The sequence below is a fragment of the Mytilus edulis genome, chromosome 9 (assembly GCF_963676685.1).
Source record: "Mytilus edulis chromosome 9, xbMytEdul2.2, whole genome shotgun sequence".
In the NCBI taxonomy this organism is placed as follows: domain Eukaryota; kingdom Metazoa; phylum Mollusca; class Bivalvia; order Mytilida; family Mytilidae; genus Mytilus; species Mytilus edulis.
Window position 1 is genome coordinate 30,171,909 of NC_092352.1, and position 18,863 is coordinate 30,190,771.

Consider the following 18,863-nt stretch of genomic DNA (forward strand, 5'->3'; position numbering starts at 1 on the left):
GGTCTTGATTTTCATGTATGTGCTTATATTCCAGTGAGACAGCTCTACATTGAAAGAAACATTTAATTTTGTTTTAAATTTTGTAGTCATTGTTAGCAAAAAAAATAAAGATCTTGTGCGGAAAAAAATCCGACCAGTACCGGGAATTATATCATCACAAAGAGGAAGTGACGTTCTACGCATAGATTCCAATTTGTTGAAATATGGCGGCTCCTCAGAAAGAAACCCGCGTAGCGGGAGGAGGATTTTGGAATCCACCGCAAGTCCAATACAGCCAGCAAACACACAATTTGTTAAAGGGTTAGTTCGGTCATATGTCCTTCATTTTCAGAGTGCTCGAAATCTATTTTTGTCCGATCGAACGACGCTACTTATAATAATATTTAATATTTGGGCCATTCCATGCACTTTCGACACACAATTTCGGCCACTTTATAGTCTGATCATATGTTTTCATACGTCATATGTATTTGATCTATACGTTTTTGTTCGCATGACAATTTTTAAGGTGGTATGTCCTTGCCTTGCCATGCTTGTGGTCTGAATAACATTTTTACGGTAATACCTGTACTTATAATTATAACCATACAGAATAATTATACAGTGCAAACACAATAAAAGGTAGGACAGTAGTTGATTTTTGGAATGATATTTTATTTTGCTAATTGAAAAACGTCATCTTGAATGAATGCGGTTGTTAGTTTATTAAAAAAATTCAACCAAAAACATTGTGCGGTATCGGTTTGGATTCCAAGTATGTCCTCTCCGGTTTCCCGTTCGTTGTCTAGGCATTTGTGCGGCATCCGGGGTGACCTTATCCCTTATTTTGTATATAATGTTTTTTTATATTATGCATTTTTTATATTTTTGAGGATGAGTGAGTCAGGTGAGTGGGTGTGTTCATATGCTTTATTATATTGTACTTATTGTTTTGGGGAAGGTTAACTTTCTGGTTGTAAGACCCGTCACGGCCAGGCTGGGAGACTGGATAGGCAAATGCTCACATTAAATCTGTACCGATACAGTGTGTTAAATGTCTTCCTTTTTACACCATAACCCATGGTGGTGCTCCTACTAAAGGAGGGAGATATGGAACATACAGTACAGCCTGTGACATCCTCTTAGTTATGTCCACCCTCTTGCATGGTCAACATCCAATGGTGAACATTTATTGGGGTATTCAATCTGGAGATGTTGGCCATTTATTGGGGGTCATAAAACATAGGTAGATTTTTTATCTCATTATGTTACCTGTTAAAATCAATCAGGGTTGAAGTTTTCAGCTGGTATGTTTCATTAAAATTTACCTGTACAGGTAACTCAGGTTTCTTTTGAAATTGACATTTCACCTTTTTTTGAAAATGTAGAATAAAATATTGTTTTCGTCTGTTTAATTTATTATTTGTTTTTTTGTTTTAATGTTATTTAAAATTTTTTTTTTTTTTTTTTTTTTCATTTTTGTATGGGTTTTTTTCATTACTTTTTTGTTTCTTATTCTTTTAATTTCTTTTTGGTAAGAATCTTGAGTAGAAATGGCAAAAAATCAAAGATAAAGTTATTCACTAGCATTTGAAATAAACACTTTTAATAATTGTTTTTTTAAGTAAAAGGTTTATATAAATGTACATGATGTACATTGTATTCAATTGTTTGTTAGCATTATAAATGAGTTATTACTATTAATAATAACTAATAATCATGCAAATGATATTTAAAAAAAAAAGTATTAAACAAGTCGGTTTCTTAACAAAATAAGATGATCAATATCAATCCTTTTACAATAAATTTTGATAACATCTAATATTATTCAGGAAAACTACAAGTTTCATTATATGGTTTAGGAAAAAAACTAATTTTGTTTATCTCAATTTTTTTCAAATCTCAAAACAAGAGTAATATATGTGCACAAACAATCACTGAAAAGACTTATTTTCCAAATGCCCACCTAGTTATCATCAAATTTTGATAAATGCTCATTGAAAATGCTAATCATAATGAAAAATGTTCTTATCTCTGAATAAAGTGAATCTTATGAAAAGAAATTATTTTAAGAAATTGAAATTTATTAAATATGTTATTTTCAGTTTGGTTTATTTCTTTCAAAATTTGTCTCCAGAAAAAATAATGTGCACTTCTAAAAATGGTGACACTTTTATGGTCTATTAATTAAATCATATTTTTTTCCCAGTGTATTATATTGTTGAAAGTGCTGGACTGGCATGATACATATTCTTGGTATACATTTGCAAAGAATATTTCACTCAACCTAGGCCTTTTAGATAAGGTTAATAATTGCAGGGACTTGAATGAATTAAGACTTTTAAAGTCTTTAATAAAAAATGAATTGAAAGAAAAATCTAAGAATAAAAACTTATGATAAAAACTGTAAACTTGATTGTGTCAATAGGTAGAATTTTTGGTCATAATTTAGAAAAAGAAAATAATGGACAATATAAAATACCTAGAAAGGATAGAATATGTAAACAGTGTCTCTTGTAGGTCAACGAAAACACCTATTCCTTGATTGTAAAATTAACAAAACAACTTTGAGATAATCTATATGAAAATTATTTACCTTCTCATAATAATGTCTCTTACCCAAAAACAAAAAGTAAAAGAAATGCTTAACCTCTAAAACATGGATCATGTTTAAAATATCATATGACAATTAACCCGAATAATTCAGTCGTTATATTCCGCTGATCTACGAAGGCTACATTAACGCCTGAACGTCTTCCTCGATCAAGACCGTCAACCGGAAAATTCTCACCGCTTTGCAATATGGGAATTTTGATTTAAATTGGCAGCTAAAGAAGGAGGAGTTCCGGATGTTAATTGATGATAAATGATGAAAACTGATGTTAATTGATGTTAATTAATTATTATCGGATTTGTGTTAATTGAACACACGTGTTTGGTAAGACAATTTCAAGAGATTTGCGCAGACTCATATCCTGATCGCCGCTGACTGGCTCTCTCTCACAGAGAGCAGGCGACGCGGCCAATGATCACAAGGAGTTCAAGCCCTCGTGTGGGAGAAAATCGGACACGGAAAGGGCTTGAATTATTCGAGTTATATGACAATAAAAATATTATCAAATTTTGCTGTAATGAATATTTCTAATATTTATATGTTATTTAATTGAGAAACAATTTAACTGCCTAAATTTTATTTAGCGTAAGTCCTAAAGACAATCTTAAACATATATGTTAAACAATGTTGAATGCAGATCAGTCTATCTACAATAATAAACAATTTTGATTTAAGAAAATTAATTTGAGAAACACCTTTTCATTAGAAAAGGCAGGCATTGCAAATGTGTGCAATTATATTTGAAAATGATACTTAATATAAAAAATAACTTAAATTCAAAATTGATTAAAAATTATTTAAAAGGTATAATATTAAAACTTATAGTCATGAGACAATTATTTTTTTTTGAGCTGTTTGTTCACCTAGTTTTATTATTTCATTTTATTTTTGAACTTCTTGTCATAAACACAGTTATTAAATTTGACAAACACATACATGTATATATTTTACCTGAGACACATGACCTGTAAGTTATATAATTTTAACACTTCAATGCATTCAAGATTTCCCTTTATCCTTGACTAGTTTTTGATTAATACCTTGTGTATTAAAAAAGCAACAGGGACATATACATGTAGGGCCACCATGGTGAACATATTTTTTATGGCCACCATTAGTAAGATAAAGTCACAGGTAGTACTGTACATACATGTGCCAATTTTACGTGACGACTATAATAATAGGAATTGATAACATGTAATAATTTTAATGTACATGATGTATGTGGAAACAAGCATTAGTATAATATATCTGTATGTTGAATCCATATTTCTGGAACTGTATTGCCTAAACCTTGATAATTTTGATTGTTATGATTATTACATGTACATGTATCAGCCTCTTTTTGTGTTTGAATCCAAAGTAAAAGGATGTTATTTGAAAGCTCTTAGTTTGATTTATATATAATAGTTGTCTTTAGTCCTTCAAACCTAAGTCGGTTATATTACGTCAGCTTTGCTTACTACTGTATTTTATTCAGAAATGATGCAAGAATCAAGGCTTACAAGTACGCAACAAAGAAACTTGGAAAAATCTCTCAGAGGTAAGTTGTACATCAGAAAGTTTATATATGTATACATGTTTATGTTATACAGGTAGATGTCATCATAAAAAAACTTATACTGTAATGGGCTCTAAAATGTCCATAAATAAAAATTTGAACATTTCAAACAAGGTAATTTACAGCTTAAATGTAGCTATTAAATTTAAAACAAAACAATTTATGAAAAAATAAATATGATAGAAAAGGAACTGTTCAACCACTGAAAAACAAGCTCTTGACTTTGGACAGACACATAAAGAGTATGGCGCAACAGGGTTTAATATGTTTGTGAGCGCTCAACCATCCCCTAACCATGCTTATCTAGCTACATATAGGACAGTGGTGTATCATGATCAGCACAATGTAAGAACAAACTGTAAAAATGGTAGCAGTTGCAAATGCATTGGCTGACCTCAATAGACGGATGTATTACAAATAAATACCAATTTCCAAATTTATATTTTTTAAACTGATAATTAGCTAGATCAATGTAGATATAGACTAAGTTTTTGGTAGATAACATTAGACATTTACACAGCAGAATTCTTTTCATATTTTCATTTTATACCCCCATTCTTACTTAATAACAAAATTTTAACATCTTAATCACATCAGCTTGAAAAAGAGGCATGAAAACTTAGCAATTACATTTTTTAATTTAGGTGGGGGCACACTTCCGCTTCAGTGCCCACCAACACATACAAACAAGAAGAAAGAAGTTGTAAAACCGAGGAAACAAAGTAAAGTTCTCAATCCAAGGTAATATATGACATTCTATTCCTTATATAATAGTTTATGCTTGTGTGTTTTTTATTCATATATATGACACCTCGAGCCTGGATGGAAATTACATGTGGTGTCAAATCAACACGGTATTCTTGAATTTTTTCGCCACTTATCTATCATTTTGGTATTCATCCAATGATATACAAAAAATGTAGTCTGAACAGTGACCTCTGCCTGACTGTTTAGTTATTTGGTGTTTCAAATCGATTGCATGCTGTCTTATAAATGTTAAAATCTTTTTCATGAGAAGTTAAAAAAAAGTCTGAATTACAAAGAATATTCATATGAAAATAAGAAGATGTGGTATGAAGGTAAAACAATTCCAACAAGAAAATGAGAAGCCTAATTTATGCACAAAATAATGGAAAAAAAACCTATATACAATAATTAGACATGACAAGCTTTTAAATATCTGGCTATACATGTATATGGTGTTGTGTTTCAGATTTGTTGAAGATATGTAAAATTTAATTGTAGGAACTACAAACCAACAGTTAGAACAAAAGATCAAATAGAAGCTAGTGGTGCCTATGAAAAAACTGATTATACACCAGCACACAATTCCAGTAAGTTGTTTTGTTTTTTGACATCATGATCAAATTATATGTTATTTCACAATTCCATTTCAAGTTATTTTGTTCCAAACATCATGAAAAATTATACAATAGCAATAATAAAATTGAGAATGGAAATGGGGAATGTGTCAAAGAGACAACAACCCGACCATAGAAAAAACAACAGCAGAAGGTCAGGAACAGGTCTTTAATGTAGCGAGAAATTCCTGCACCCAGAGGCGTCCTTCAGCTGGCCCCTTAACCAATATATACTAGTTCAGTGATAATGAACGCCATACTAATTTCCAAATTGTAAACAAGAAACTAAAATTAAAATACCGCGTAATACAAGAATAACAAAGACTATATCTGTATATAATATTAGAAGATGTGGTATGAGTGTCAATGAGACAACTCTCCATCCAAGTCTTAATTTGTAAAAGTAAACTATTGTAGGTCAAAGTAAGGTTTTCAACACAAAGCATTGGCTCACACCGAACAGTAAGCCATAAAGTGCCCAAAAAATGACAAGTGTAAAACCATTCAAACAGGAAAACCAATGATCTAATCTAGTATGGAATTCAAGTACCTGTGATTCATTTATTATGATGGATCCAATTTTTGTTGATCGAGGAAAACTTGTATTTTTGTTGATACATGTATTTGGTTTTGTTGTTTTGTCAAAGTTGCTACAAAGCCTATACAAAATTTATCTTTGTTGAACATATAATTGGTGTTTGCCACAAAAAGTGGTATCAAGCAGCTTAGAATATAATAATGAATCCACAGGAAGTCATTTTATTTACTATAGGATGTTGAAGCACCAGGTGAAAATGATAATACAAAAATCTTAAAATGTATTGTTACAATAAATCTGACATGTCTAAATTAAGAAATAATTGTGAGTTTTTTATTAATGGGAGTAATGTGATAGGGGTGAGTATCACAATCAAACAATCTTACATTCTGATACCTATATCTCTATGCAGAATGAGATTTTCCTGAAATTGCAATATTTAATCTTGCATTTTTTTCCCCCATTCTTCAAACATCATAATGATAAACATATTAAAATGCACTCACTGATTTCTGAAATTATCATATGTTTGACTAAAAAGTAATTAAGGATATCAACATTCTCCGTGATTTGTGTATTATTGCATATACCAGTAGATATGTTTGTAACAATGTAAGTTAAAAATGTAACTTAATTATTGATTATAGTGGGTAGAGACAATGAGAAGAATAAACAAAGATTGGCTAACATCATGGCATTTGGTGAAGACATAGACCCAAAAGACAAAAAGAAGAAGAAACTTCAAGTTCAAATACAGGAGCCTCCTGTAGACAGATTTGATGAATGTATGTTAAAATTTTATATTTGTAGAACTAAAACATTTAATCTTTTAAAATAATGAGAACCTTTATAGACAAAATTTCATATGTGGAGAGATGGAAACATTTTAACTCTTGAAATAAGGAAGACAGGGTTTCCCCTGGGTCATTTATTTTTTTCGCCACCTCTTTCGCCAAAACAATATATTTTTCGCCACTTTATTATTTTTTTTCGCCAAGTAACATAAATATATTTTTCCTGTTGTGCCCTTTTGTACTAAGAAGTAATTTTTACAACAACACAAACGCTTTTATCACATGAAATTGATCCCTCATTTCATGTGTAGTCATTACATTGAAGGGTTACTCTCATTCGAGGGGTTGTTCCCAGCCTTTTGGATAGATTTTTTCATAACGACAGTTTTCTTTTCTTGACCATCGTAAATGAAAAAGTTGAGACATGTGCATGTGTCACTCAAACGACTTTATTAAAGTCAAAGGATAAAAGAATTAAAGTTTTAAATCGGAGATTATTCTTGCTTTTGAACAATTTTCGTCACAACAACAGCTTTCTTTTCAAAACTATCTTTAAAGGGAGAGATGTCAAAAGTTTGCTTCAAACACGTGCGTCGCAAAGATGTAAATAAATTCTGTATGTGACATTTATAGCGGAAGCCATTTGACCATATCATTTTGTGAAACAATTCAATCAACACCTTTATTAACTAGTCCTTTGTTGTCGATAGCTATAAAATGCAATCAGCTGATTATTGATTTTCTGTCTAAATCTTAATGAGGTCAAGGTGAATTCCGAGTATTGTCTGATCGGGTAAAGTCCGAGAAACTCGAAAAAAAGTAAATAAACAAGATAGAGGAAAATAAATCAGTTTATATATTTCTTTCGCCAAATTCTTTCGCAAATGACGAATTTTTATCGCCACAATTATTATTTTTTCGCAAATTGCGAAAATGGCGACCGCCAGCGGAAACCCTGGGAAGAAATGCATAGACAAAGCCTTCATCATGATTTACACCATTTCTTGTGTCTGAAAATATTTGATATGTTGGTATCTTAGTTATAAAAAAAGGTGTTTTGCTTTATCTTTCATAACTATTATCCTTAGGCTTAATTAGGAATTGAAATGTGTAAAGGGAACATTTTTACTGTACACCGTTTGAAGATGGGACTTATTATGGTATACAATTATCCTGGCGTCTGTCAATACTTAGTAGAACTCAAATTTGCTTCAACCAATTTCCATGTAATTTTCACACCACTATGATTATTTCATTTTATTTCTTTTATTTTCGATTTTGGAATTGGTAAACAAACCATATGATTTAAAAAAAAAAAACATCATATATTTCTTTCAAAAGTATGGGATTTTGACTTTCAGATAAATAAAATGCATTTTGTAAATGTGATGCACTAGCTTGATCTAGTATGCTTGGATCAAATTACTACAAACTTAAAAACGTTGTTGGGATTTGTAAATGAAGACTCTGGTTTGATTTTGTAAAATTTGAAATTTTTCATTCCAGAGTTATGGGACTTTAAAGTCGTGTGTTTAATGACTAAAAATTAATATGTCTAATGGTATCCTCATGCATGTTTTTTTACAGAGCTATTTCAAGATATCAACATTTGCTTCTGTTTAAATGCCCTCTAAATATCCCATTTTATTCTTGCAACAATTTCAATATGCACAATAGAGGTGTATCTTGCACTCATGGTGCAGTTAACAGGCTATTATTTGAACTTGGAATTATTTTTAATTATGGAATTTGCATAATTTCTTGTGCTTGAAATTTTTAATAAATTCCATGTTTATTTGGTATTATAATGTTTTGAGCAGTTCATAAAACTTTTCATACAAAGTATTTTGTATAGATAGTGTTGTGCGCGGCACAGTACATTCTATTGAAAATGTTCTATCTTCTTTTGTAATAGAAAGTGTTGTGCGCAGCACAGAACATTTAAGTACAGAATAAACATGGAATTTATTAAAAATTTCCGGAACAAGAAATTAAACAAATTCCATAATTAGTTAGTTGTGTATTACAATGATTTACTACACACTCTTTAGTGTTCCTTTTTAAATACATAATTTGGTGAATACTTTTAATTCATAACAACCAACTTTAGGTAAAAAAAAATATATACTTTATTCATAAAGATAAAAAAAAAAAATTCTTTTCAGAGTTTTGTCAGACAAATGTTGAAAAAATCAAGTTCCATCCAAATATATTTTTCACTTTGTATGCATTGCACCTTTTATTGAATAAAGATCTATATTTGAATATTAAGTAGCTTGAGAAAAAATACTCAAAAAATTCAAACATTTATTACTTTGTTAACTGTTTCAGTGCAAGCAGAAATTGATGAAAGAAGAGGTTTCCTTAGAGAAATGGAAGACCTTGGACAGGGAGCAAAATACAGAACTGTTATAGAAACTGAATGTTCACAGGTAAAGTTTGATATTGTTCTTTTAAATCTATGATTATAAGGTATTTTCAAAAAGAATATAGGGTAAATAATTAAGTATATTTATATTGAATTGGTTAAGTGAACAAAGGATCTTTAGATTCCTGATCAAATTATTTTGTTGTATGAAATAAAAAGAACTTGGGCTATGCTGCATGTTGATTAACGGTAAAAAATGGATAATTTTGAGGAATCAGTTCTATGGGGAAAAATGGTGTCCTTGCCAAAATGATAAATGTAAAAAATGTCTTTCATGTTTATGAATTATGACTCCAACTAATAAAAGGATGTAGAAATTTCATATAGGTTGAAATAAAGCTACGAATTTGCTCAAATTTATCTCAGGCTTTGATTGTTATTGCATTTTCCATTCTAGAATCAGAAAGACTGTAACCTCATTTTTATTGATAGTATATGAAGTAAACATTTTTCACTTGAAACAGTTACAAAAATCATAATGGTTATTATGGTATACAAATATACAATTAAAAAGAAATCAGTTTTAGCATAATTCTAATTCCTTATTATTTATTTTTTGTAGTTGATAAGAGAAATGGAGTTACTTGATAAGAAAAGATCAAGAGAATTAGAAAGAATGATTGAAGAAGACAAAAGACGGAGAGAGAAATCATGATATGATAGAACATTAAACATCTGACACTACCAAAGGAGACATAATGTGTCCAAACTCCTTAAAAAATGTCTTTCAGAAATATATATTAAAAACTTCACTGTTAAAGATGAACAATTCCCAAACTGCATTCCGCATATAGAAATTATGTTTCCATTGTCAGAGCACAGAAACCTAAACCTTATATGTTTTGATGATGTTTGTATAAAACATAAAAATGCTTATCATCATAAATGTTTACAAACGTTCAGAATTCCAACATGTAATTATAAAATGTGCAATTTTAATAAATGTTTTGTGCTCCCTATGAAAAACAACTGAATGCATCAATTACTCTTGAATAATATAGTAAATAATAATGTTGAGGTATAGTAAAATATGGAAACTTATTTAGGATGTTTCAAAAGTATTTCATTCTTACAGTGACTTGACTGTTAGTGTCGCTATTCGACTAATGCAACTCATTCAAAATTCTGACCAAATTTCAATTTGTTTTATAAAATCAAACTGTTCAACTGGTCACTATTTTGAACAATCTGTTCAGCCAAAATGTGAAAGTGCAAGGTGATAAAATAAAATATACTTACTATCCTTTCAGATTTTAACTCCACTTTAATGTTGTTGTGACAAATTCAGTCTCACAGTTTGTATAGATATATTATAGTCGTGACCATGCAAAAGGTGAACTGTAATTTTGAATTGCTATAAAAATGTCCAAACGATGCTTTCATATAATTTTTCTTTTGAAAGGTCTACTATATTCATAATTATCAGACATCATTTGAATTAAAACATCATATATTCATTGAAATATCTGTGAAATAACAATACTTTATTGATAAGTAACATTAAAGTGGAGTTAAGTATCAAAATAGCACATTGTTGTATTTTCACAAATTCTAAACTTATGACTATGAAACTTATAAATTACAATGTATGTGATGTATGTGAAAAGGAAGTAGAAAATATCACTCATTTATTTCTATTACATTTTGTATGTTCTGAATTAGTAGAATTTCATCTGTTTATGCAACAAAAGTTGTCAGTTGTATTTGATAATGTTGATTCTAACAAAATTGATAATTTAATGTATGAAGAGGTATTTATGTTTGGTTAATTTGGATCTATCCAAGATAAAATGTAAGTTTTGTCAATTTCATGTTATCTGTAGCGAGATATTGTATCTTCAGAAGAAGGAGTTTACTTAAAAATTTAAACAGTAATGTTGATCTTATTAGACTATTTAAATACACTGTAAAACATTATATAACTTACCTGTATGAATATTTGTGTGATGCAAGATGTATGAGAAATGTTTTTGAGAAACTCTTTTTAAAGAATAATATTCTGGTACAAGAAACCGAAGGTGACATAACATTTAATTTCTAATTATTGTGCTGATTATATATGAGGGGGAGGACAGGGGTAAGGGAGACAGGGAGAGAGGGGGTAGGAGAAAGGAGAAAGGGGGTAGGAGAAAGGAGAAGAAGGCTGGGAGAAAGGAGAAAAAGTTGGAGAAAGGAGAAAAAATAAAATATCTCTCCTTTAAAAAAATGATCTAATATTTCAAGAAAAAATATCTCAAAAGGAGATGTTTTATTCTAATGGGAGAAAGGAGAACGGGGGTAGGAGAAAGGAGAAGAGGAGTTGGAGAAGGGAGAAGGGTACCCCCCTGTCCTCCCCCTCATATATGTGATTATACTTAAAAACATTGCCTTGTGATATTTTTGTGTAATATGTAATATATCTGTTGTATATATATGTTGAAGAATTGAATAAAGATAAAAAAAAAAAGTAATTATATTTTATTTTATCACCTCACACTCACATTTTGACTGAACAGTTTGTTCAAAATTTTGACTAGTTGAACAGTTTGATTTTTTAAAACAAATTGCAATTTGGTCAGGACTTTGAATGAGTTGCAATAGTCGAATAGCAACACTAACATCGTTTCAGATTTTTTAAATTTAAAGTTTGTATTAAATACTGTTCTATTTTTGCATTTGATAGGTGTTAAGAAATAAGAAATAACAAGTTCAGTTTAAAAGTTAAATTCTTTAACATCATTTGATAATTATATCTTCATCTAGACCAATCCGTCCATAAATGGCAAGCCATTTCATATGAACATTGAATTGCATGTATATGTATTTATTTATTGAAGTAGCACTATATTTGTGATAGCATGTTTTATTATATCCAGGTTTATTTTATTTATTGTTTATGTGTTTTTACATGAATAAATATATTTGTAAATATCAAACTATGATTTTTTGTGAATGGATTTAAAGTGCAAGTAATTCCATTAAAATAGATTGATGTAGTCATTAAACTGAAGCATCAACATATTCTGATTTAGATTTATGACAATTGGACAGTATTATATTGACTTGTTATCTAATGAAACTTTTAAGTATTATATTCATTGTTAATTATAGTGGTAGGGGAAGCTGGAGGTAATCACTAGCCTTGGGTACAATTTGGTGAGCCTTTGAATTTAGTTGAAAAAGCAAGAAATAGCGATCCTACATTCCTTCTTTGTGGTTGGCATCGTCCACAAATATTCACTCTGTGATTAAAGTTTTTGAAATTTTAATAACTTTCTTAAACTATCCTGGATTTTTACCAAAATTGGACGGAAGCTTCTTACAATCAACAGATAGTATTGCGGAATATTTTAAATGATTTTTTCCTCATTTTTGTTGAGTTTTGATTAACAGCAATAGTAGGCGAGGCACTGTGTTCCGCGGAACCCTTACAAATTTTTGTAGGTAATTGACAAACTTTCAAGTCTTAGGTTTGTTATTGACCGACTTCCTGACTTCTATAGGTATCTGAAGTGTAGGTTATTGATAAACGTCAAGCCTTGGGAAGCTTACTCCTTGAAAAAAAGAAACACTTCAAAAGGTTTTTAGGTTCATAATTTGAAACGGTTTAAAAACTGTTTCAGAACATCAAGAATAAAAAATATGTGGATTTGTCTCTCAATTTACAGTTCTCTGCTTTTGCCTGGATGCCGACCTCCTGGACAAGATAATTTCATACACTAGTTTACATTATTGTATTATGTGTTATTAAGTGACAAAAATATGAACTCAGTCAATGAAGCTGAAAAGTTGGTCATGGTAAAATATTGTCTGGGTGCTGAACTTCAAGACATGATTCAATCATCCAGTAGTTTAAAGATTTATTTGTAGGGAGTGAAATAAAAAAATAAGATGTTAAACTTTACCAAGTCAATAAAGTGTGGAAAACATTGGCCTACTTTTGTCTAGATAGTTATCTACACTTTGGGATACACCCATGAATCATGATCATATAATGTTTATTGAAGGATCATCATACTTTGATGTACTGTTAAAATGTAACTAATTATAAAGTCGATGTAGGAAAATGTAGTTCACAGTGAAACACTTTTGACTGATTGCTGTCCTACTCTCTAGAGACACTAATTAACATAATGACATTACATTGTATGAAGCCAGACTCCAACTTGTCACAGAATCATATGGTAGAAAATTTAGGTTACCTACATGTAATTTATGCTTTAGAAATCATACATGAGCTGACATGAAAACTGAGATATGAAATGTAACAAAGGTCAATGAATAGAAAAATGTAGTTTTGTCTCTACTATCTGTCTGGATTCCAACCTTTAACTCCAGGGTGCATCCATAACCTAGTTTATGTTATCATATTATGTACAGCGACTGATATTTTAAGCTGGACTGAATCCATGAATCTGAACTATGTATTGTATGGCCAATTTAGATCCTACTTTTTGTTGAGCCAGTAACTTCCGTCTCAGAAAGCTGAAGATAGGGATACTGATCGGATGGCGGAGGCATTAACAAACTTCTTAAAAGCTTTATATTTTATAAAGTGTAAGACCTGGATGTTTCATACTTTGTATATGGATGTCTTATGTTACAAAGTTTCCGTCTGTTATATATCCACTGTCTTTGACCTCCTTTTCATTGTCAGCGAGTACTTGAAAAAAAAGATAAGATTCCTTGTAATGTTAATTTCTGTCTTATGAGTAAAAGGATAACTATACATGAATTTGGTATGTGCATACCTTGAAAGGTTCAAGGCCCTTCAGACAGTTTTCACTTTACCGCGACCTCATTTCATGGATCAGTGAACACGGTTAAGTTTTGGTGGTCAAGTCCATAATCCAGATACTATAAGCAAGGTAAACGGACAGAAAGTCACAGGACAAAAAGTCACAGGACATAAAGTCACAAATTTGATAGGACAAAAAGTCACAAACAATTTTTTGACAATTGTTTGAATATATAAGAGAAATATCTTGAAATATTTACTTTTTTTAATACATATATTCATATTAAAGTTAATGAAATTTATCATTTTACTTGAAAAATGAAGATTTATTTAATTTTAATCATGCAAAGGACATATTTCTTGGCACCATGAAGCCATTTAAGTGCCAGTCTACTTTGACATTTTGTTTTCTTAAAAATTATTTGATCATCTTTGATATTTTTTTTCATAAATTTTGCTTACAAAGTTGGTTAATATACAATACTTCAAGAAAAAATACAAAATGTTTTTGTAAAAATAAGCATATTTTATTCAAAGAAAATAATCAGAAAAATGAATTGTGACTTTTTGTTTTGACTTTTTGTCTGTGACTTTTTGTCCTGTTGCTTTCTGTCCTACATTCTATAAGCAATACGGTGGTCTACAGAGGCGGATTTAGAGGGGGGGCCCAGGGGGCCCGGGCCCCCCTTTTTGGAAAAAAAATTGGTTGATTATATAGGGAATCATTGAAGCGTGACTGGAGCGGGCCCCCTCTTAGGTCAGTCAGTGGGCCCCCACTTATGAAAATTTCTGGATCCGCCACTGGTCTAGTATATATTTTGGTGTATGGAAGGATTATAAGGTGTACATGTCCAACTGGCTCATGGTTTAGTGGTTATAGTTAGGTTTTGTGTTTTGTTATTTTTTTCTTTAAAACGCTGTATGCAATAGATCTACTATATTTGGAGTATGGAATCATTGTTAGGTGTACATGTCCGACTGGCTGGTATCATCTCACCTTGACAACATTTTCAAGGTTCAGCGGTCAAAGTTAACTTTTTGAGGGTTTTTAGCTCACCTGGCCCCCTGAAACCAAAGCATTTAGAGCAAATCTGACATGGGGTAAAATTATTTATCAGGTCAGTATCTATCTGCCCTGAAATTTTCAGATGAATTTGACAACTGGTTGTTGGGTTGCTGCCCCCAATTTGATAATTTTAAGGAAATTTTGCAGATCATGGTTATTATCTTGAATATTATTATAGAAAGAGATAAACTGTAAACAGCAATAATGTTTAGCAAAGTAAGCTCCACAAAAAAGTCAACGTGACCAAAATGGTCAATTGATCCCTTAAGGAGTTATTGCCCTTTGTGGTAATTTTTTACCAATTTTTCGTAAATTTTTGTTATCTTTTACAAAAATCTTCTTCCTTAAAACTACTTGGTCAGATTTAACCAAATTTAGTCACAATCATCAGTATGGTATCTAGTTTAAACTAGAGGCTCTCAATAGCCTGTGTCGCTCACCTGGGTCTTTGTACATATTAATTAAACAATGGACACAGATGGATTCATGACAAAATTGAGTTTTGGAGATGGTGATGTGTTTGTAGATCTTACTTTACTGAACATTATTGTTGCTACAATTACCTCTATCTATAATGAACTTGGCCCAGTCATAAGAGTGGAAAATATTTTCTAAAAATTTACAAAAATTTATGAAAATTATTAAAAATTTACTATAAAGGGCAATAACTCCTTAAGGGGTCAATTGACAATTTTGGTCATGTTGACTTACTTGTAGATCTTATTATGCTGAACTTTATTGCTGCTTACAGTTTGTCTCTATCTATAATAATATTCAAGATAATAACCAAAAACTGCAAAATTTTATTTAAAATTACTTATTAGGGGGCAGCAACCCAACAAGGGGTTGTCTAATTCATCTGATAATTTCAGGGCAGATAAATCTTAATCTAATAAACAATCTAATTCCTATCAGATTTTCTCTAAATGCGATGGTTTTAGAGATATAAGCCAAAATCTACATTTCACCCTTATGTTTTATTTTTAGCCATGGCGTCCATCTTGGTTGGTTGGCCGGGTCACGCCACACATTTTGTAAACTAGATACCCCAATGATGATTGTGGCCAAGTTTGGTTAAATTTGGCCCAGTAGTTTCAGAGAAAAAGATTTTTTATAAAGAAATCTAAAAATTTTGAAAAATGGTTAAAAATTGACAATAACGGACAATAACTCCTTAAGGGGTCAAATGACAATTTTAGTCATGTTGACTTATTTGTAGATCTGACTTTGCTGAAACATTATTGCTGTTTACAGTTTATCTCTATCTTTAATAATATTCAAGATAATAACCAAAAACTGCAAAACTTTCCTTAAAATTACTAATTTGGTGGCAACAACCCAACAACCAGTTGTCTAATTCATTTGAAAATGGCAGGCCAGATAGATCTTGACCTAATAGACAATTGTACCCCATGTCAGATTGCTCTAAATTCTTTGGTTTCAGAGTTATAAGCAAAAATCTACATTTTACCCCTATGTTCTATTTTAAGCCATGGCGGCCATTTTGGTTGATTAACCTGGTCACGCCACACATTTTTAGCTCACCTGGCCCAAAGGGCCAAGTGAGCTTTTCCCATCACTTTGCGTCCGGCGTCCGTCGTCCGTCGTCGTTGTTAACTTTTACAAAAATCTCCTCTGAAACTGCTGGGCCAAATTAAACCAAACTTGTCCACAATCATCATTGGGGTATCTAGTTTAAAAAATGTGTGGCGTGACCCGGTCAACCAACCAAGATGGCCGCCACGGCTAAAAATAGAACATAGCGGAAAAATACAGTTTTTGGCTTATAACTCAAAAACCAAAGCATTTAGAGCAAATCTGACTGGGGTAAAAATGTTTATCAGGTCAAGATCTATCTGCCCTGAAATTTTCAGATGAATCGGTCAATCGGTTGTTGGGTTGCTGCCCCTGAATTGGTAATTTTGAGGAAATTTTGCTGTTTTTGGTTATTAACTTGAATATTATTATAGATGGAGATAAACTGTAAACAGCAATAGTGTTCAGCAAAGTAAGATCTACAAAAAGTCAACATGACCAAATGACCAAAATGATCAGTTGACCCGTTTAGGAGTTATTGCCCTTTATAGTCAATTTTTAACCATTTTTCGTAAATTAAAGTAATCTTTTACCAAAATCTTCTCCTCTGAAACTACTGGGCCAAATTAATCCAAACTTGGCCACAATCATCTTTGGTGTATCTAGTTTAAAAAATGTGTGGCGTGACCTGGTCAACCAACCAAGATGGCCGCCACGGCTAAAATAGAACATAGGGGTAAAATGCAGTTTTTGGCTTATAACTCAAAAACCAAAGCATTTTTAGGAAATCTGACATGGTATAAAAATGTTTATCAGGTCAAGATCTATCTGCCCTGAAATTTTCAGTTGAATCGGTCACCCTGTTGTTGGGTTGCTGCCCCTGAATTGGTAATTTTGAGGAAATTTTGCTGTTTTTGGTTATTATCTTGAATATTATTATAGATAGAGATAAACTGTAAACATCAATAATGTTCAGCAAAGTTAGACTTACAAATAAGTCAACATGACCGAAATGGTCAGTTGACCCCTTTAGGAGTTATTGCCCTTTATAGTCAATTTTTAACCATTTTTCATAAATCTAAGTAATCTTTTACAAAAATCTCCACTGAAACTACTAGGCCACAATCATCTTTGGGGTATTTAGTTTGAAAATGTGCTCGATGACCTGGCCATTCAACCAAGAATGCTGCCACGGCTAAAAATAGAACATAGGGGTAAAATGCAGTTTTTGGCTTATAACTATGAAACCAAAGCATTTAGAGCAAATCTGACAAGAAGTAAAATTGTTAATCAAGTCAATATCTATCTGCCCTGAATTTTTCAGATGAATTCGACAACTGGTTGTTGGGTTGCTGCCCTCCAATTGGTAATTTTTAAAGAAATTTTGCCGTTTTTGGTCATCTTGAATACTATTATATGACCCCTTAAGGAGGTATTGCCCTTTATAGTCAATTTTTAACAATTTTCATTACTTTGGTAAAGTTATGTAAATTTTTACCAAATATAGTTCTCTGTTACTAATGGGCAAAGTTCATTATAGATATAATTGTAAGAAGCAAAATCGTTCAGTAAAGTAAGAACTTCAAACACATCACCATCACCAAAATACAATTTTGTCATGACTCCATTTGTGTCCTTTGTTTAATATGCACATAGACCAAGGTGAGCGACACAGGCTCTTTAGAGCCTCTAGTTTAAACTAAATAACCCAATAATGATTGTGGCCAAGTTTGGTTAAATTTGACCCAGTAGTTTCAGAGGAGAAGATTTTGGTAAAAGTTAATGATGACGGACGCCGGATGCAAAGTGATGAGAAAAGCTCACTTGGCCCTTTAGGCCAGGTGAGCTAAAATGTGTGCGGTGACCCTGCCAACAAATTAAGATGGCTGCCATGGCTAAAAATAGAACACAGGGGTTATTATGTAGATTTTGGCTAATAACTCTGAAACCAAAGCATTTAGGGCAAATCTGACAGGAGTTAAATTGTTTATCAAGTCAATATCTATCTGCCTTGAAATTTTCAAATGAATTAGACAACTGGTTGTTGGATTGCTGCCCCAAATTGGTAATTTTTAAAGAAATTTTGCAGTTTTTGGTTATTATCTTGAATATTATTATAGATAGAGATAAACTGTAAACAGCAATAATGTTCAGCAAAGTAAGTTCTACAAATAAGTCAACATGACCAAAATGGTCAGTTGACCTCTTAAGGAGTTATTGCCCTTTATAGTCAATTTTTAACAATTTTCATTAATTTTGTAATTGTTTG

The 18,863-nt window shown here is 31.4% G+C and overlaps 1 protein-coding gene across 1 annotated transcript; it reads left to right on the forward strand.

Annotated features, from left to right (window-relative positions):
• The first annotated feature begins 150 nt into the window (after nucleotides 1-150).
• On the forward strand, nucleotides 151-10,422 carry LOC139488053 (UPF0193 protein EVG1-like). The gene is made up of 7 exons (XM_071273376.1): nucleotides 151-300; nucleotides 4,074-4,136; nucleotides 4,799-4,895; nucleotides 5,400-5,488; nucleotides 6,701-6,838; nucleotides 9,179-9,279; nucleotides 9,838-10,422. Exons 1-7 carry the CDS (start codon nucleotides 204-206, stop codon nucleotides 9,928-9,930), a joined length of 678 nt encoding a protein of 225 aa, XP_071129477.1. The 5' UTR covers nucleotides 151-203; the 3' UTR covers nucleotides 9,931-10,422.
• Nucleotides 10,423-18,863: the final 8,441 nt, after the last annotated feature.